Consider the following 21,678-nt stretch of genomic DNA (forward strand, 5'->3'; position numbering starts at 1 on the left):
CCACATCTCCCTTTAGGAGGACGACCTCTAAACACTATCAATCAACTTTCAGCAGACATGGAACCACAGACGTTTGCAGGAATGGGTTCTGAAAACTGAATGAAAAGACCAAATAATCTTCTGTGGTGTCAAGACCTCAGCTCGAGATGACGGAAAAAAGAATTTCAAAGTACCCATGAGCAGAAAGCGGACCACTTTCTCCTAATTAAACCAAAATGCTAAGAAGTGACCATGGTTAAACTGTGCTCTTAATTCTGGAAGATTATGCCATACTGCCTCAACTCAGTTTAAAATAAAGCGCTATGCTATCAAAAGACTGAAGACTGCTGATAAGGGTGTTCAAATAAGAACAAGAGCTGTAAAGAGTATAGGAGACATTTTGCACATACAACGCAGAAGCCAGCATGAAACTGAAGATAGGTAGGAGAAAAAGTGTTGGGAGGAAAGGAATGGTGAGAAGGTTATAATGTGATTAAAAATGTGCAGGTTTTAGGAACTAATGGGATGTGCACGTTCTTAAGCTGACTGAAAGGGGCTAGGTTCTGTGCGGTTATGTGGAGGAGGATTCTCTGAGTTGAATGAATCTTACCACAACCAGACGCAGGCGTGCAACGCCCATTGGCCTCAAAGGGCTTCTGCCCCACCCTTGTGTGTGTCAGCCCGGGCTGAGACACATTCCCAGGCTGGCGTCCCTCTTCTTGCAGCCGCACCCGAGTACTTCACAGGTCTTTAAAAGACCATTTACTTGTTAATGAGGCTTTGTTGTTCTTCACCCCTTCTTAGAGCCCCTTGATCCACTGATTCAGGACTATAATTTTTCCAAAGACTAGGCCCAATTTCCATTACCCAACATAGTTCCTTCATGCTGGGTTAATGTAATTCTAACGACTTTAACAAACTTATTAATCTCCAATAATTTATTCTCATATTCTAGTTTACCAAAATTGGCGATGAAATCTTTTTATAGGTGATTACATTTGGCAAAATAATACTCTAAATTAAATCACTCTTAATAAAGACAGACTCATTTGTAAATGTACATGTTTATCTAGATTTCAGTCTATACTAACCCAAATAGGAAATAGGATATCTACTCTCTGGCCATGAGGGCTACAAGGCCCATTAAAGAGATTTGAAGAGGCAAAGACTAAGTCAGGAATCAGTAAACAGGAACAGGACAGAAAACCGACGACAGCGAAGATCTCCCAACAGAGCAATCCTAAAACTCCTCCCACCAGACAACTCAGTTATACCCTAAAACCCACATGTCCAACCCTCACATCTAACAAACTACAGATTTTCTTCACATTTTATTGGTTAAAGTAGGGGGGTAGGGACACACCACTTTCAGCATGACAGCCTCTCTAAATGCCCCTTTCTTTTCAATTAATCTTTGACCCAAGCTTCCACCCCAGGAAATACAATTCCAAACTATCGTCATTGTATTCCTCGTCTCCTGCAAAATGTTTCAATCACTGAATATCTTTTTCGCTGAGCGCCTCTCTGCAGAGGAAGCTTCCCTCTATTTTAGCATTGTTCTTTCATTCTGATCTTGGCAGACACTCAGGACTTGAAGGACAAAGTAATGTTCCACTCTCTTCTTCGTGCTCATTTTCCATAATGTAAACGTATTTATGATCCTGACAGCACTTTTAACCCATTATTTGTCATGCAGAATAGAAAGTCATGCTTCTAGAAAACCAAACAGACATTATTATTCACTTATACTCGTTTTCCTTACGCACCAACCCAATGCTACTGTTACCCCTGGGTAACCCATATTAGTATTTATCAATTTCCTAGTAGGCAATAAAAACGTGCACATAAGCTGCATTAGTCCTTTTTATATTCGTTAGTCAAGGAGCATTTGCGGCTCACTCTTAGTACTTTAGTACATGCTTGTGCAGTAGCATTTTCCCTCATGTTAAGCCTTTTTAATATAATTTTCACCGCATACAGTTAGTAAATGTTACTGAGAGCTCAATCCGAGCAAGTTTCATTTTCACGAAAACCCTACTTGTTAATGAGGCTTTGTTGTTCTTCATCCCTTCTTAGAGCCCTTGCATCTCCACTCTGCCTATTGCTGGAAGAGTCAGCCCCCCTTACATTTTTAGTTGCTCTCCTCTCCCCCCCTCGAAATTTGGCTCTGGTTGCGCCTTTGACCAAACGCCTTGATTTGTCATCCTGGTGGGAAGTTCTCTCCCATGTGGATATCAGAGAACGCCCAGTACTGGTCATTAGATGGTGCACATGTAGTATCTCTGAGCACAGACACAGAGCACAGTTTTTGGTCTCAATCCTTGTCACAAAAGTACACCCAGGGCATATGCATGATCGTGAGTGAAACAACTGCAAACGTTTTCGGAGATACAGGCAGATCCAATAAACATTACATCATTGCATATTGCATGCAGGCGTACGGCCAAAACACTAGAGTTTACAAGCCGCATACACATGGGCTGCGTAAGTTAGTCATGCATGGAAAAGTTGACAGCAAGCTGTGCCAAAATCGACTTCAATTTATACTTTTACCATAGATTAATATTTATGCTGAGATAAACAATGACATAAAATGCACGTCTGTGTTCAGTTCTAAACCAGGGTTTAAATATGCATTAAAAATTACACTACACTGTGTAGTGTATTTTTCTACAAAAACAAGACCAACGGTCGTTCAGATGCTAATTGCTGCAGCCTGCTCTACGAGAAACACTATGGCTTCGTCAGTTCCTGTTACCAGCAGCATGTCGCCGGTGGCTGTCTCTTCCTTTGTCATCTACATACACGAAGTCAGCACTCTAGTTGTTTATCAGAACTCGGTAGTGGAGAAGGCGGTGACGCAGTTCCTTTCTACTGATTGGTTCGGAGCGCTGTGACGTTTCGCCTCCTAGTCTGTTGAAAGGAGAGGGTGTGATCCTCAGAGCTGGAAACCTGTCAGTGCTCCCAGCAGCTTCAGTCATGGTGGGCAAGGCGGTGTGCGTGCTGAAGGGGGATACGGCAGTGGCTGGCACCGTGTATTTCACTCAGCACGAGGCAAGGAATATTTCTTGATGTGGGGGGAGGGAGGATTATCCTTTTATATTACGGGGAGTGGGGGGGGGGTCATTTTTCAGCACGAATGAAAGCCTTCCAAGTCCAGTAAATTCCTCCTGCTGTCCGGCGTGGACGTTACTGAGGTAGTTTAAGGGGTACTCGACTTTTGCTGACGTTGGAAAGCGCCAGACAATGTCTGGGCAGCAAAGTACGCGTTGTGTCGTTAGCTAAGTGGCTTAGCGGCAATTGCGCATGCGTAAAGGCGATGATTTACGCGCCTCCTACACCTCGTGCAGACTTACTGAACCTCTTTACTGGGGTAGAGAGGCGCCTCATGTCCTCGTGGGCTCTCTGTACCTTGGTTCACTCTGTGTCCTCCGCCCCCATGTGCAAACCTTGACCTCTGTCGGTCCCGCCCGTCGTTGCTGACTGTGTTCTTTGCCAAGAATCTGCTTCCCTCAATTCGTGGTTGGTCTGTAGAACCTCTGCAATTGGGTGCATTGGGACCCGTGCCTCTGCTGCAATATTGCAATTGTTTTAGAGATCTGTGTTTGTTCAGTCTTTACATCAAGCGCTTTATGTATTTGCTGCTGAAATCTGCCAGGAGTCCTGAGTTTTTGCTTCATCTCCTTCATATGTTGGTTATCCTGTTAAATACTCGTCCTTGTGTTTTTTTCCCCTACGAGGCTTTAACTTGTTATATTTATTCTACTCTACTCTACTCTGCTTCGGTTTCTCCATTTTCCTATATCCAGAGGGGTCTGTAAAAATACAATATTTTATTCTTTTTACAGTTTTTGAAGGATCTAGCAGCTGCCATTTGGTGCTTGACCTCTCCTCTTTCGGAAAAGTACTTTCGTGCAGTAATATGTTTATTAAACTTTCCTGAGGGTGTCTGCCATTGTTGATCAGTAAACACAAGTAGAAAATGGTCTGTCTTGTTATTAGGTACACAATAATTGGGATGCATGCTCATGATTTCAGAATGATACAGCTTCCAGAAGAGTCCATAATGCGTAGACTTTTGTAGCAAATTGGCCATCCCTTATTTGTAACCTTTTTCTGGAACCTTCTTTTCCGGCATTGGAACTCTGTGCACTTTAACATTGCTAAATAGGAGTTAATTGTGCTCGCCTATTTAACCATGGTTAAACAGTCTTATTCCTAATTTACATTAACTTTCCTGTAAGGATTACTATGTGCTTTAGGAAATGCATTCAGGACCTGGAATTTATATGGCACTTGTACACTGTATTGTGCTGTCCACAAGGTCAGCTTGTTCCAGTGACTTAAATATGTACTGTCAAATCTGTTAAAATAACTGTTTTCATAGACTTGAAACCCTCCTTTTTAGATACGAAGTCCCCCACCGTAAGAGCACCAGGGGGCCTATTCTTTATGAAAAGTCAAATTTAAAGTTGGCATGTCCTTCCTGTGACTAGACCCCAGAAGCTATATTGACTCGTACCCACACAAACACATCAGTCAACACCTATGAAGTCTCCACTGGCTCCCGTGGAGAAGTCACTTTCAAAATCCTCACTCATGCCTACACAACAACGGACCCAAATACCTCAGTCAGAATCAACTTCCATGTACCCAACAGAAACTTCGATCTTCCAACCTCGCACTGTCCGAAACACCGCGTATCTACAGAACCAGAGCAGGCGGAAGATCCTTCTCTCACATTGCAACACTAGCTCATTTGATTGGACCCCTGGAAGGAACTTGCTGACTTTACGTTTGTAAACTGAAAAATCTGCCATCGCATGGAGAGATTCCTTCCACTGTGGACGGTGTTATGTGGCCAGAGCTGTACTGGACACCAAAATCGCCCCTGTAAAATGTTCAGAGTAGGCCCGCTATGCAGGGACTAGACTAAGTGTGGGGCATGGTTTGGTCTCTTTAAAGCAGACCGAGAACAGGGAATTGCTAGACCTTGTCCCATCCCACACGGGGGACCTCTTATGTTTCATGCAGTCATGCTGTTGGTTCTGGGTAGAAGTGGGCGAGCCGCTGAATGCTCGACCCTGAAGCCTGACTTTTGCTCGACTCGAGGTCCTTTTGAACCCACGAGTTAAGCCTTTGTGGCTTCTGCCAGCCACTCACTCTACCCTCATGCACAAAAGTAAAAAGAAAGTATTCATATTTAGAGCAATGGAGACTTGAACAGATACCCATTTAAGTGGCTGATTTGTACAAAGTAAAACTAGAAAACTTTGGTTAAGTGTGGAAGCCACGATTAGCATAACTGATCTTGAGCAGATATTCGATTTTACGTCGACTTTTTTTCCCCCTACACTATCGCATGCGAAAGCGCCTTGAAATGCGCGACGTCAGAATACCAGCTGTACACAAACCTATTGTTTGATTTAATACATAGTGGTGTTGGTCGATCTGTAAGAATCCAGGTCACATACAGGGTTCACGTGACACCTAACTTGCCTCATATTTCAGTAATGACACTGTCGCCAGGGTGGCGGCTGGGGCAGGAACTGTTGTTCTAAGCTCACTTTTAATAAGTACTCCGCAGTGATGTAATGTGACCTATTAATATCAAAGCTTCCACGTGTTACCTTTTTTTTAAATGTGTTTTTTCATTTTGAAGAGACTTGCATACTTTACATGTGTGCACATGGACATGGGGAACATTTTCATGGCTCGGGACGTGCGCGGGCTCTAGCCTGACCCTTCACTCGACTCGCCCTGTTAATTTGTCGCTCTCCCACCTCTAATTCCTAGCTGTACTATTAGACCTGTTCAGTTCTACTTAATTCAATAATTCCGTATATTACTAGCGGGTATTTGAACCGTGGCTATGGCGGCATCTGTAACCTTTATAGCTCGTGGCTTAAATCTATGTTAATTCAAAGTAAATCAAAAACCGGTGTGTGAAGGAGCCAGTTAGCAAACATAACGTAGTCGTAAAAGGAGATAACATCAAAGAGAGTCGACATTCCACATTGCCTCCCTCATCCGTTTGATTCTGGACATACCAGCTCTTCTTGTCTCTCGGTGACAAAGTTCCTTTTATAAAGTGGCGCATTACGCGTCATACAGATGGACGCGGACGGCTTGTTAAAAGGCATGCCCACCATTATTACACTGATGCCGGCCTGCTCTTTTAAAGCACCTCGAGCAGATCTTGCAGCAGAGCAGTTGCGGGATCCATAAACCTGCAGAGAGGTCCTGCGACTGGATGGTCGTTGCTTGTAACCTTGAATTTAAAAAAAAAAAAAAAAAAATGTAAACGCTTCACTTCAAAAGTAGTAAAGCTCCTGGCGCTCACACGTTAATTTCAAACTACGAGGAACTTGGCATGTTAGTCTTAACGGGATGATCCGTGATGTAACAGGGCAGACGCTTCTGTTGGAAAGGCTGCGTGCTCCCGCCTCTCCCTTCTGGCATGCCGCTGCAATAGCTTCTTATGTAAACTGCTGAGTCATTGCTGCTCTTGTGCAACCCAAACTTTGGAATTGTTGAATGAACTGTGCTACTACTAAATGTAAACTTGAACCGTGGCAACTCCCCCCCCCCCCTCCCCCCTTTAGCAAGTTGTTGATTTGAGATGGTGGTAGTTTCGAGGTTATCGCCTGAAGACTAGTCGAGGTTAACGTTAAACCGATATTTTGGAGTTCCACGTTACATAATTCAATGTGTATAGTCACTAAACCAGTTTTAGATCTTGTACAGAAGGCTATATCGTACCCTCCTGACATGATGAACATTATCTGGTTGCCCATGATTTGAACACCTTAATACCTCCAAGGTCACTAAATTATGTTACATATATTAAATGTTTTTGGTGGTTTTATTGCACAAAATGCAGTGGTATAAAAACACAATTTCCCCAGGAAACTCTGAAATATGGAAACTATGTCCTGCTTCTCTGTAAAATAATGGGTCCCATCATCCTTGTGAAAGTCGGGAGAGTTGCTCAGGGGGTCACGCAGGATGTTTGGACTGTTGCTCCATATGGTGGATATACTAAATATCGCACTCAGTTTTGAAGCTAAAAGCTCGGAGTCGGAGGTTTCCAACTGAGCTGTTGTTTTTTGTCACGGTTAGATGTGCGCTGGAAAATCATAGCCACTGAAGTGCTTGTGCCGCTGAGGTCATCTTGAACCACATTCACTCCCTGTCTTCGTTTGCACTGATTTTGTTGGAATTCAGTCTTAAGGGGAGTGGAGCTTGGAGCCCCGGTCGGGCAGGACTCAAAGTGCATTACCTTCTCAAAATCCAAACTGCTTCCTCACTGTCACTCTGTCCTCTAATACTGCTTGGACATTATCTAGGGCAAATGGGCGCAGATTGCATTAGGAAACGGACTTCATCCTTTCCCCAGCCAGGACTTGGGTCAATCCCAGTCCCATTATGCAGCTGCATCTTCCACATAGATGCCCTTCTTTGTCCTTTTACTTTTTTTGAAGAAAGCTCCCAGCTGATCTCACCTTTGAGCAGCACTCTCACTTACAAGGGATCCCACGTAATTTTTGGGCAGTCCAGGCTTTACACTTAGTTAAATGGGTCCAGGTTAAATGAGGTTTGTCACAAATCACTGGTTGAAACTGGTCCTTTTTGTCACGCTTACTATAACCTGTATGTAGCATCTTTGGTCAGGCCATGGGCAAAGCTCACTTGTATCTGCTGTTTTACTCCTCTCTGAATCAAACGCCAAAACAGACGGGCAGGTAAGAGACTCTTAAACGCTGTGACAGAAGAAAAAGTACCGGTCTGTAGTATTTGAGTCTAGTTCAGGAATACTTTAAGTACGGTCTAGGGGCCGCATGCGGCCCTCCTGACCTATATTTGCAGTCCCCGATCAACATCAGCACTTGGTGGTTGTTCACTTGACTATAAGCACAAACCTTATAATTGGGAAATAAACCGACACACCTTTTATTTAAAGGATAATTGAAGTTAAAGAAGGGAAGTAATTAGATTGTCATGCACCACTTAACTTTTGGAACCTCTTCATCCATCACACACACACTCACACTCACAGACAAAAATGCCAATAATGAACACGAGGCTCTTCAGTTATGTGCACTGGTAGGGTGGCTTAAGTTACTATTATACATGAACAACATTATAGTTTATTAAATCAAACACAGGAGGTTTTCTACAGCACACATCCTGAAGTAATGTATTGCAAGGTCTTCTTATATGTGATAATTAAGAAAAAGGAAGAAAAGTGAAATAAATCATTTACCTAGGATGACCCAATTTGGTAAAGTGGGGAAGCTTGGATTAATCACTGGTTTACTGGGTTCACATTGTGCAATTCAGCCACCAGATGTATATGCTCTGCTTCTCCTACACCCATCTTACCGCCTGCTCCCCCGCCAGACCACCACCCCTCTAGCATCAATATGGCCCTCTGTCACATCACAGACCAAACTTTGTGGCCCATGGCAAATGTTTGTGAGTACCCATTGTCTAGTTTGAGGACATTGCTATTATTTGGCATTTTTTTTAAATCTAAAGTGCCATTATTGCTATTTACTAATAACTGAAAATGATTTCAGGACCTACTCGAGCCCACGTCCTAACAGTTATCAAAGCAAGGATGATGCAGCCTCTTAAACGAGGCATGGTATGAAGTTCCCCAAGTGGCTGGCTATGGCAAAGTGCAGATGTTTTAGACCTCTGTTTAAAATGTTGAATGCAGGAAGCCAAGCACAAACTTTGTAGCATTTGGTCATTTAAAAAGCAGAACCAGCCCAGTGATCCAAACTCCTGTTTCAAAATTTGCATCGAACTCCACACCCCCATCTGTAGATAGTGGGGCCGTGAAAAAAACCTGTGTTTGTATTCTTGAATAAAGTTAACTTTTCTACCCATTGTGAGAAGTTTTCGTTACTTCTATGATTAGTATATCTTTTAGCTTTTCTACCAACAACTAGCACCAAAAGGAACAAATTGCTGTTATTTTATATAGTTTCATACCTTTTTTATTTTTTCATCAGTATTATTCATGTGTAACTGTTTTATTGACTTGCAAATAAAGACTGTTTTTTTCCAGTCATGTGTCTGAAGAGAATCTAAAGTCTGCATCTGATGCCGACTGCTACGTCTGATGTATACCTACCTGTGCGTGGCTGTATTATATGATGTGCACAAGGTGGTAGGTTGTAGTATAGATGCGCTATTAGGATGGGCCCAGTGAAGGGGGTAGTCGCCACATAATGTCATTCCTGCCTCTCCTGTGTTCTGGCTCATGGCCTGATCCACACAAACGAGGGGGTGCCTGTTGCTGGAGGAATATGGCTGTACATTTGTTAACAGTGTTACTTGTTTTGTTCTAAAGTGGATCACTGTGCAGCACTGAGTATGGACCGCCTACTGAAGGGAACGCTGTAATTCTTATGACTCAATTTACCATACCGGTTTGTAACATTAGTCTTCTTTCTCATGTCCTGTTAATCGTTGCCTGTTTCTTACTCTACACAAGCTCTCTGAACTAGACTGCCCCTTGCAACCATTCATTTCTCAGCTGAATTCTGCACTATTTACATTTTAGGGTCACATTCTCCTGTATGCCTTTGACTGGGATAAAAACTCTTGTGCATCTGAAGACTGTGGTTTGAATGTTACGAATTAAAGGTGAAGTATTTACAGCTGCACCGAAAAAAGGGCAAATTTAGTTGGCCATCCACTCAAACGATACCTTTCAGCTGGAGCTGTGGTGGGGCACCTCGGTTTTCTGGTGCCTTGTAAATGCTTTTTGTTTTCTCGATTTGCAATAGTATGACGTTTATTACAGCGTGCCTAGACAGACTGGTTATCAATAGTGACAATGAAGAGGCTTGAGACTAGTAACGATTGACACTTTTTTTCTCTTTTTCTTCAGGCGGGTGGACCAGTTACAGTTGAAGGAAATATTCAGGGATTGACTCCCGGCAAACATGGCTTCCACGTCCATGCTTTTGGCGATAACACAAATGGTAATGTTAAAATCACAATCCAGTCTGTTTTATTACTAGTTTCAACAATTTAAGAGTAATGGATTACAATAATGCAGAGCAAGAAGAGTATAGATTTCTAGGATCACCATGCAGGGCGGAACAGGTGGATCGTGTGCACTCACCTGAATTTCAAGCAGCCAGGTTTATTTAAAAAAAAAAATGAAGTATATAATTTCAAAGGAAAGAACTTTAGTAATGCAGCGATCTTCTGCCAAAGCGAATGCACTGGGACTCGCAGACAGCCTGCTGGTTTAGGGAGATGGATGATAGAATTTTTTTGGCTTGCTGCTCAGGAACTCTCTGGAGAGCTAGGATGGTGCCTGTCTCTGCAGAGTGTTATGATTTATGCACATGATTTTGAACAGGGTGTGGTCTGGCCCGGTTTACCAGGCAGGTCGCTCCCCTCACCGCCACGCAGCCCCATGTGTGACCACTGACCGCTGCTGCATTGTGTCTGCCTGCGTTAAGAGTGACTGTGCCCTCCTTCTCTTCTGTACCCACGAGTGAGTGATTCTCCCCCACTGTACCTGTGTATGTTGCTGCCTTGATTGTTCCCCCTTCCTTTGGTGCCCAGATTGTGTCCCTTTTTTTTCTTCTATCATTCCCCGCGTCTCCCCCTCGCCGCCCGTTTCCCGCCGCCGCGTCCCGTAGCTCTGCCCCCCTCGCACCCTATTGGCCGCCGCGTCCCGTAGCTCCGCCCCCTCACACCCTATTGGCCGCCCCGCTGCCACCTCCCAGCTGCTCCTCCCTCCCTCTCCCACTCATATGGAGGCCGCGCAGCGGACGCGCGCCTAAGGCAAGCCCGTCCGCGCCTGGCCCGCGCCCAGTGCCAGGACCCCTGTCTCCCGCAGACACCAGCCCACCCGCCGGACCTACGACGCCACCGAACTCTACGCACTCAACGCCGGCCGAATCCCGGGCTGCTATCGAGCCACCCCGAGATGCACCCACGGACCCTTCTGCTGCCACTCCTGCAAGTTCACCTGCATCCGGACCTGCACTACACCAGCACCGACCAAGCCGAGCACCAGCAGCAACCACCTCAAGTGCATCCTGCTCAACACCCGCTCCATCCACAGACACGCCGTCAAGCTCTGGAACCTGCTCGACACCACAGCCCCAGACGTCGCCTTACTCACGGAAACCTGGATGAACGCCTCCTCAGCGCCCGCCATCGCCATCCCGGACGGCTACAAGATCATCCGGAGGGACCACTTCAACCAGACAGGAGGAGGCATCGCCATCATCCACAGGAACACCATCCGCATCACGACTAACACCGACGACACCCTCGCTCCCGCCGAACACCTGCACTTCCAGATCCACATCAAGACCACCCTCAGAGGCACCCTCCTCTACAGACCCCCAGGACCACGCACACAATTCAGCGAAGACATCGCCGACTTCATCAGCCCGCACGCCCTCCTCTCCACTGACTACATCCTCCTCGGGGACCTCAACTTCCACCTGGAGAACAACAATGACCGCAACACCACCACCCTGCTGGACAACCTCGCCAACCTCGGTCTCAAGCAGCTGGTGACCACCCCCACCCACTACGCCGGACAAACACTCGACCCCGTGTTCTCATCCAGCAAGGACATCACCTTCAGCCACGCCACCGGACTCCACTGGACGGACCACAGCTGCATCCACTTCAGCTTCAGAAGGACCACGATCCACCACCACCAACAGGTTGCACGCAGAAGCTGGAACAAGATTACAGCCGACAGCTCGCGACCTCCCTGAGCATGAACCCTCCCACCAGCGCAACTAACCCAAGCCAGGTGGCCACCAACCTCACGAAGTGGATCAGCAACTGCGCAGACGACCTCGCCCCTCTGAAGACCCCGCCTAGCAGACCCGGCAGCAAGAAAGCCCCATGGTTCACCGACGAACTCAAGAGCTCCAAGAAGAACTGCCGAGCCCTCGAGAAAGCCTGGCGCAGAGACCCAACACCGAGCAACATGACTGCCCTCAAGCTCGCCACCCGAAAACACCACCAACTGATCCACGCCACCAAGAAAACTGCATTCAAGGAACGACTGGACAACAACGCACACAACAGCAAGGAACTCTTCAACATCGTTAAAGAGCTCTCAACCCCAACGCCGGAAACAACATCACCCCTTCGCAAGACCTCTGCAACTCCCTCGTCTCCTACTTCCACAACAAGATCGCGGACATACACAACAGCTTCAGCACTCAACCGACGCACGCCACGACTGAACCACCGCCCCCCACCACCACCCTCCGCGCCTGGACCCCGATCAGCACCGAAGACACCATCCGCACGATGAACTCCATCCACTCCGGATCTCCGACCGACCCCTGCCCTCACCACGTCTTCAACAAGGCCAACGCTGTCCTCGCACCCCACCTGCGGGACATCATCAACACCTCCTTCAACACCGCTACCTTCCCGGAGAGCTGGAAGCACGCCGAACTCGGCGCTCTACTAAAGAAGCCATCAACCGACCTCAAGAACTACCGCCCCATCTCGCTGCTCCCGTTTCCTGCAAAATTCATCGAAGACCGTCAACAAGCAGCTGACCGCCTTCCTCGAGACTAACGGATCCCTCGACCTCTCGCAGTCTGGCTTCCGGGCCAACCACAGCACCGAGACCGCCCTGATCGCAGCCACCGATGACATCCGAGCCCTGCTCGACAACGGAGAAACAGCGGCCCTCATCCTCCTAGACCTCTCCGCGGCCTTCGACACTGTCTGCCACCGTACCCTAGTGCGGCGCCTCAGCAACGTCAGAATCCAGGAGAAGGCACTGGAATGGATCATCTCATTCCTCGCCGGAAGGACACAGAGTCCGCCTCCCCCCGTTCAGATCAGAAGCCACCGAAGTTATCTGCGGCGTTCCCCAAGGCTCCTCGCTCAGCCCAACCCTCTTCAACGTCTACATGAGCCCCCTCGCAGCCATCGCACGCCAACACAACATCTCCTACGCCGACGACACCCAGCTGATCCTCTCCCTCACCAACGACCCCGCCACCGCCAACCTACACGAAGGGATGACAGACGTAGCCAAGTGGATGATGAACAGCCGCCTGAAACTGAATTCGGACAATACGGAAGTCCTCATCCTGGGATCTTCACCCTCCGCCTGGGACGACTCCTGGTGGCCCCCCGCCCTGGGCAACGCACCCAAACCAACAGACCACGCACGCAACCTGGGCTTCATCCTGGACTCCTCCCTCTCCATGACCAGACAAGTCAATGCCATCTCCTCGTCGTGCTTCAACATCCTGCGCATGCTACGTAAGATCTTCCGGTGGATCCCCACCGAGACCAGGAAGACGGTCACCCAGGCCCTCGTCACCAGCCGTCTGGGCTACGGCAACTCCCTCTACGCCGGAACCACCGCCAAACTCCAGAAGAGACTCCAGCGGATTCAGAACGCCTCTGCACGACTCATCCTGGGCATCCCCCGACGCAGCCACATCTCCGGACACCTGAGAGATCTGCACTGGCTCCCGGTCAACAAGAGAATCACCTTCCGTCTCCTCACCCACGCACACAAAGCCCTACACAACCAAGGCCCAGGATACCTCAACAGCCGCCTCAACTTCTACGCCCCCACACGCCAGCTTCGTTCGACCGGCCACGCCCTCGCCTCCGTCCCCCGCATCCGAAGAGCCACCACAGGAGGAAGGTCCTTCTCCTACCTGGCCGCCAAGACTTGGAACTCCCTCCCGACCCACCTCCGCCTGACCCAGGACCACCTTGCCTTCAGGAAGCAGCTCAAGACCTGGCTGTTCGAGCAGTAGCGGACCCCCCCTCCCCTAGCGCCTTGAGACCCTCCGGGTGAGTAGTGCGCTATATAAATGCTCTGATTGATTGATTGATTGATCTACAGAATTTGGAAGGAGTTAATTCTATCCCTGAGCATTTTTAAAGCAGACATTAGATAAGCTTTGTTATGGATCTGCTGCAAGTTATTTGAAATGTTAACACAGTGGCGGCAGGCATGGATCGGTGGTGTAAAAAAAACACATTAGCCTCGCCGCTCTTTCCCACGTCGTCCTTCTCCGGACAGGAAGCAGCCAGACTCCCCAGAGCCAATTCCAACGCTACTTTGCAGCATTGTGATTGGTCTGAGTGTGGTAGTTCGGCGCGCAGACAGGGCCTGGGGGCATGGGCATGTTCTGCAGCTGGGGTGGCGAACATCCTGGGTGGAGAACATGCTAAGTGAGCATGACTGGCCGACCAGAGATGGCCGGCCAAAGCGTTATGCGCACTTCAGTGTGAGCAGAGCAGCCGACCCCCATACTGCTGCAGCAGGAACAAATAAAATGGCAACCTCAAGGTATTACTTTATTTTTCATTTCATTCACTGCTGCAAAGCAGTGGGGCGACTCTCCTCTGCCTTACCGGAGGAGCCGCCACTGCTTTAACTGCAATCTTTGCATCAGTATTAATGTAAACGTGACTCCTGCTAGTACCAGAAAAATCTCGTTCAACATCTGTAGGAGAGCTGTTACTTCAGAGGCGCTTTGTATGCTAGGTAGATTAAATGGCTGCATTCATTATTGACGTGAGGGAGAGTTCTTAATTGGCAGTAACACACAGATCATTGACTTGCTGATTAAGAAACCAGGCTTCTCTTATTGTGGTTGATGAAATAAGAGGTCCGAGTCCACCGGCCACACAAGCAGGACCTCCAACTTGAAATCCTTCAGATCAAGGTAGTTTTTCTTCATCACTGAATGTGCATGGAGCAGAGAACAGTAGTTCATGACAGAAGCTTAAATTGTGGCTGGTTTTATTGGACCTATTAAAGCTGATCTGTGATTACCGTGAATTTACGTGAGTGGCTTTTCGTAGGCATTCAAATTCGTATTCATTTTTTTCTGTTATAGTTGTGTTGTGAATATTTTCCACTGGTGCGAATATAAACACTGTACCCTGAGCCTCCCTCGCGAAGCAGACAGTACCCCTTTCTCCCTTATACCTGCTCAGGTTTTGCATTCTACCCTCCACCCACAGCTTGCAAATCCACAACCCTGCACCAATAACCCCGCCTTTTGACACACATTTTATTAGACTATTTCCATCATTATGCATGTTATTTACAATCCCAAGTCTGACTTCAATACCACCATGGAAACCTATATTAATATCAGTGACTACTTCTATAATCCACATTACCATCACTCATTCCACTTTACCTCTTGCTGATCGGTAGTGATTTTGTTCAAGAGAAAACAGGACACACTTGACCTCCTCAAACCAATCTGAGATCATCCCCTCTTGTTGGTATTATGTAATTTCCTTCATTCTGCTATCACCTTAACTTTATCCTCCTTGTCTACTTCCCCAGGCCAACCAAGAAGTTATTTAAGAAGCTTGATCAAGGCCTTGACTTGTTTCTTCGACACTCACAGCTGGCTTGATACACTTCTGGGATTAACCCCTTATGATTCTGGCATAAAATTGAGACTTTGTCTCGTCTAACAATGCCTTGACTTTTGTCTGACAATGGAGTTCTCTCCCTCAGTCCACTGAAAGAAATCAGCTGACAAGATTGGGATAGTCCTGAATAAGCTGATGCCCACATGTGCAACAGTCCCAAGGTGCACACCATCCGCGTATTCAGGATTATATTTGCACACCAGGGTTGCACCCTAAACTTTGCCTGTGAGCGTTCTTCAAAAGTTGGTTTACAATTGGTGTGCATTTGACTGATTTGCTTAAAGATTGGTATAGTGGCAGGTGGATTTGCACTCTTGAGCTGACCTCACAACAGCAATATAAATTAATCAATCAAGGCAAGATGGAAGGGCCTCCTTGATGTACAGTTTGGCTACCGTAGAGTGCATTTGCCAGATCTCAAAAGTCTGTACTCTTGTGGTGCTGTGAAGGTAGGTGGCAGAAGTAATTGTGTTTAGTCCCTAACCAGATGAAATCTGGGAAATATAATTTTTATAAGTTATTTACTAATCGTGATTGTGCAAGGTTAATGATTCACATAAATGGATAAAACATAATTGCACAAGTCATAAAACATCTACAAAATTATCAAAGCACTATCACTTAGAATTATTGTCAAGGTTATTCATTACCCTAAAACCGGTTGCGAAGCGGTTATGAAATATTAGTTACACAATTTACATTTGTAATTTTTTTTTCTTATGCATGGAAAAGATCGAACACTCCAATAAAATGATCAAATCATTTGGTATTACTAAAAAACACTGCTTTGTTAGGACACTAGACCAAATCGTTTTTTAACTGAGATTTTTGGATTCGCCGATTAAAATTTTGAGTACCACTACATTCACGTTTAGTATTTTCACCTCCACTTTGCACCCCCACCTTTTACACTTCTCTACACTGTGAGGCCCTACACACGCACCAAACGGCATTGGGAATAAAAGATCTCTGATAAAGAGCTCCTCATTGGGTGCCCGTCAGGCATTATAGCACCGACCTGACTAGGAGCAAGTCCTACGATGAAGCATGACACCCAGCTGAGTGTGAGGGCCCTAGTCCCACAGGTGGGAGACTCCTCCCCTTTTTGGGACATTAACCCACACCGACCAGTCCTCTTTCCTGTTCTATATGTTCTAGGAACTGCATACCTTTATTGTTAAACCGATATCTAGGTGTGTGTATGCTGGACTTATATGCGCCAACAGTCCCTCTTTTCTTGTTTGATATGCAATGAAAGGCTGTCATATTTACTGTTTAATTCGCAAGTGAATTACTAAGAATCTTGGAGGCTTGGCTTAACTCATGAGAATTGTGAACCAGAGACAAATACCACCTGTATGTCATTTTCCTCTATACTGGTTGGCCCCAAAGAACATGTTTTACCTTGAACGGATTGTGTAAAAATACCCTTTGCCCTTGTAGTGGAAGTCATTGTAGAAAACAGTCAACATGGATGTTCATGAGTCTAGAGGGAGAGTTCCAGAGTTTAGAAAAATGTCAATTTCTATGTGGATCTTTTCAGTACACTGGGATCTCGAAGCTGGCCTAGTTGCAAGTGGATCAGAGCAGCTGTAAATCTAAATGAGAAGCTTGACTCGGTCAAAGTTAACTTAGCTCTGTCTTTATTTATTTTTTAAGGTGCTTGGTTTGCATTCACCTCTTGGTGTCCCAAGAGCTGCCAACAAGGCCTTTATTAGATTGCATACCGTAAGGAGGAGTTTGCAATGAAACATTTCTCTGACGATGCAGTAGCTAGACAAGGATATGGTGGTAATGTTTTCTCAGTATTATGTATGTATTGTAATTTTTCCTCCGAATAGTTTCTCAATTAAGGTTGAAAGTTGGGTAGTTTAGTATTGTGCACAGAGTGCCTCGAAGGGGCCTTTTTGGTGCCTTAGCTTGCCATCTCACAATTATTTTAATCTCCTGTTCTGCCCTGCCCCCACCCCTGAGAAGATGGCATCATTGGTCCAAGCTCCTCATCTTTTATTTGCCTTGATCATGACAAGGCTGGGAACCAGCCAGAGTAGAATGCTCTCGACGTTGTTTGGGATTGGGGGCCTCCACGCATGCATCAAGACAAGGTGCTCGAGCATGTTGCACCTTTAAAATGTTTTGTTCGGTTTTCTAATCCAAATCTGCTATGTTATTGGTGGTATTTTGAGGCACTAATCTTAGCTAAGGAAGGCCACCACCATAAGTTAGTGTGACATGACTTCAAACTCGAGGTGAATGGCAGTGTCACAGGTACTTCCTGGAGCACCATTTTGGAGACATCAAGATTTACCTAAAATGCAGTGCTCTCCGAGCATGACATTTTGTGCCTGCATGGCTGATGGCCTTTGTTTCTGGCCCCATAATTGTAGTCCTTTTCTAACATTGTTATAATTTGATTTAGCCTCTGCCCAAGGGAAAGGTACCTTCATTAATAGAGAAATGGAGGACTAGATAGTACCCCTGTCCTGTCAATAGCTCCCCCGGTGACTATTGCATAGATCTCAGACACAAACACTGTAAAGTCTAAAGAATGTTCTCTTAAAGTCTGTCGCTCAGTCTGCTTGCCTGTCTGCTTGTGTCTGTTCAGTCTCTGCCTCTCTCGCTCTTCCTTACTCCATATCTTCTCCACTCTGCCTGTCTCCATGTGCCTCTGTATTTCTCCCTCTCTGGCTCTCTAGCTTTAAAACCTGCTTATCAGAAGACTGTGGTCTGTTGTGGGGAATTTAGTACCGCCTGATTTTAAAGCACTTCTCTAAGACCGAGTAGCCCTTATTTGCGAAGCCTCCCTGTAGTTGAGGAGTTGAACCTTTTGTGCTGAATTGACTATCCGCTCACTAGCCAGCCGACTACTGGATAATAGGACTGCATGTAGCCTTATACGTAGATACAAGTGCCACAACATTATGCTGATGGTGTTCATTCCGAGGGCAGTTGAGTAGTAATAAATATTGATTGGTCAAACACATTTTTAGTTACTTTGGAGATTTTGGAATTACAAAGTTTGCCGAATCAGTCTAAGCCCTACCACCGAAGTAAAGTTTACCAGAACTAGTAAAATGTAGGGCCTTATGTACATAACGTAACATGCTCGAGGAGAAGATCGAGATTGTCGTGCTAAATCAAATCGTTCCCTGACTTTATATAACCCATCGAAGACCCCTGTAAAATTCAATCAGATTTATGACCAAGACATCATTACTAGTAGGCCTAAACACACATAGAAGTGTTTAATTTACTAAAAGCACATTAAATAACCCAGAGAAGATGGGCATAGGAAACTGTTGGCTATTGGATAGAATTGCATATAATAAACAAATGCAATGTACATAGTCTCAAACTGAAGTGCTGTAAAATAACAATTTGTAAGTAAAATACGTTATGTCATTAATGCCATTAGACCTTCCAGTTAAACTCGAGAATCTAGTGTATTCCCATGCAAGGGATTACCACGGTTTACGTATCCTTAGTGCTACAGACTTGTACGCCTGTGTTAATGTGCCTGCAGTCACTCTTAATGATGCAAGCTGTGCGGGAGGTAGTCTCGTTAATATTTCCAAAGTTGTCTAGCAGCCTGAACATCGTTACTCGTGATGTGAAAAGTAGAGCTTTGCCGGTTTTCTTTCATTTATCGATACCTTACATTTTAGTTATTTTCTTTTCTGTCCTTTATGATTTGTTGTAGGCTGCATGAGCGCAGGGTCGCACTTCAACCCAGAAGACAAAACCCATGGTGCACCTGGGGATGCAGTCCGGTAAGTGTCTTCTTTGTAATCTCTGCAGCAGCCTATGTTCTGTAAATAACTGTACTCTCCTCCTCCAGCTGAAGTGATCTTGCAAAGCTGCACAAAATGAAATTAAGCTATGCGTTACTTTGCTAGTCATGTATTTCTGTTATTTTGTCGTACATCTGTCATGTAGTGTTAGGTGTATTACAGGATGTTTGGATGTGTGATAAAAAAAAAAAAATTCAAAAAAATACGCTTTGTGTGTCAAGCAGGTATTGAACGACTTTTGATCATGTTCTCCCCAAAACCCAATTTGTATCCGGATTGAGTGATTAGTGTACCTGAATACTAAGTTTTGTTGCTAACGGAGATCCATCTAAATTCCTTTATCCGGATTAGTGGGCCGACACAACTGAATCTGTTAAACGAGTAGCAGCAAATTGTTTGTTACGGGTAAGTAACATTTTCAGTTTACAGCATATGTGGTAGATCACATGGTTTGATTTGGAAAATCTTTATAGAGCCCACCAAAAGCCCATACCCCTCAAGTTTGATGTGATAGATTATAAAGAAGTGTAAGTTACCCCTCTAACGCAATGATTTGAGCAAATTCGAGGAGGGTGTATTAAAACATTGTTTTAGGACTCCAACTTGAGCCTCCATTGTCTGCTAACTTTTTCCCATGTCAAGTCAAGTCAAATAATTTATATAGCGCGCTACATACCCAGAGGGTCTCAAGGCGCTTGAGGAGGGTGTGGAATTACTTGTCGAATATCCAAGTTTTAAGTTGCTTTCTGAATGATAGGTGGTTCTGAGTGAGGCGCAGGTGAATGGGGAGTGAGTTCCAGGTTTTAGCTGCCAGGTAGGAGAAGGATCTACCTCCCATGGTGGTTTTGTTGATGCGGGGTACGGCAGCAAGGGCTTGGTTGGAGGAGCGTAGCTGGCGGGAGGGGGTATAGAAGGAGAGTCGTGTGTTGAGGCATTCGGGTCCGAGTTCGTAAAGTGCTTTGTGTGCGTGGGTTAAGAGGCGGAATGTTATTCTCTTATTGACGGGGAGCCAGTGGAGGTTTTTCAGGTGACTAGAAATGTGGTCTTTACGCGGGATGTCTAGTATGAGTCTGGCTGAAGCGTTCTGGATGCGTTTGAGTTTTTTCTGAAGTTTTGCGGTGGTTCCGGCGTATAGGGTGTTACCGTAGTCCAGGCGGCTCGTGACCAGTGCGTGGGTGACCGTTTTTCTAGTTTCGGTGGGGATCCAGCGAAATGTTTTTTTGAGCATGCGAAGAATGTTGAAGCACGAAGATGAAACGGCGTTGACTTGTCTGTTCATCGAGAGTGAGGAGTCCAGGATGATGCCCAGGTTCCGTGCGTGGTCTGGGTGGGTGCTTTTCCAAGGGCTTCTGGCCACCAAGAGTCATCCCAGGCGGAAGGGGAGGTGCCTAAGATAAGGACTTCTGTTTTGTCAGAGTTCAGTTTCAGACGGCTGTGTTTCATCCACTCGGCTACTTCTTTCATTCCTTCATGTAGGTTGGTTTTGGCGGTGTTCGGGTCTTTGGTGAGTGCGAGGATCATTTGAGTGTCATCAGCGTAGGAGATGATGTTGAGGTTGTGCGATGGTCGCGAGGGGGCTCATGTATACGTTGAAGAGAGTGGGGCTGAGTGAAGATCCTTGTGGCACGCCCATGAGCGCCATAGCAGCCAATTTTTAAATGTTTTTAGGGCTCGGACTCCTTCCCCTGAAAGGGGAGGAGTTAGAGAACTAATGTTAAAGGAGAAAAAAAAGAAGAAGAAGAAGGGCCTTGGTGAGAGGAATTCCACACATTCCTTTGCTTTTTCTGGCATCTGGTCAGTGATTCGTCTTCCCTGTGCTGTGTATGTAGTAGCCTTGAAGTGATAGGCTGTAAGTAATGTACGCGTGCCCGATGTGGCATTTTGTCTGCGAGAGCGAGCATGGCAGAGTGATTAATCTTAATTACGAGCTGTCAGAGTGCCCGTGTAATGCAAGCCAGATGATGCGAACGCGTTCACAGCGGTGAGCGCGTTCAATGTTAAATGACGAGAGGCAGCAGGCGAGGCTCACAGAAGATGACTCATACATGCTCGTCCACGCTGTAGTTCTTGTTTTAAGTTGCTACGGGGTGTCTTTTTTCTGCCTCTGCGTGACAGTCTGTAAGAATAATGAGCGATGGTGTGCTGACTGTTTATTTTTAGGGTCTGGGAAGGGGAGTGTGTCCGTCCGTTGTTTGAATGTGTGTAGGTTTCAGTTCAATGATCCAGAACACGGAGGAGAGAGACGTTGTCTACGTAATCAGATTTTTAAAAACTTCACTGCCCCACAGTTTCTAGAACAGGCTGTTGACTGCAAGACTGATGCACATTCCCAGACTTCCGTAATTTCTAATGAAGTTTAGGCATTTTGAACTTTCTGAACCCTGTCTGATGCAGCCACTTCACTAATACATAACAGAACAGGCACAGTTTCCCTCGCTGCTGTATAACCGCCAAATGGTTC

The 21,678-nt window shown here is 46.0% G+C and overlaps 1 protein-coding gene across 1 annotated transcript in view; it reads left to right on the plus strand.

Moving 5' to 3' along the window:
- The first annotated feature begins 2,878 nt into the window (after positions 1–2,878).
- SOD1 (superoxide dismutase 1) overlaps positions 2,879–21,678 on the plus strand; it is an 82,720-nt gene continuing 63,920 nt past the window's right edge. Inside the window, exons 1-3 of the mRNA XM_078658399.1 lie at positions 2,879–3,033; positions 9,887–9,980; positions 19,127–19,196. Coding sequence (XP_078514525.1) covers positions 2,959–3,033; positions 9,887–9,980; positions 19,127–19,196 — 239 coding nt within the window. The 5' untranslated portion in view covers positions 2,879–2,958. The remainder of the gene's footprint in view (positions 3,034–9,886; positions 9,981–19,126; positions 19,197–21,678) is intronic.

The sequence above is a fragment of the Lissotriton helveticus genome, chromosome 8 (assembly GCF_964261635.1).
Source record: "Lissotriton helveticus chromosome 8, aLisHel1.1, whole genome shotgun sequence".
Classification (NCBI taxonomy): Eukaryota; Metazoa; Chordata; class Amphibia; order Caudata; family Salamandridae; genus Lissotriton; species Lissotriton helveticus.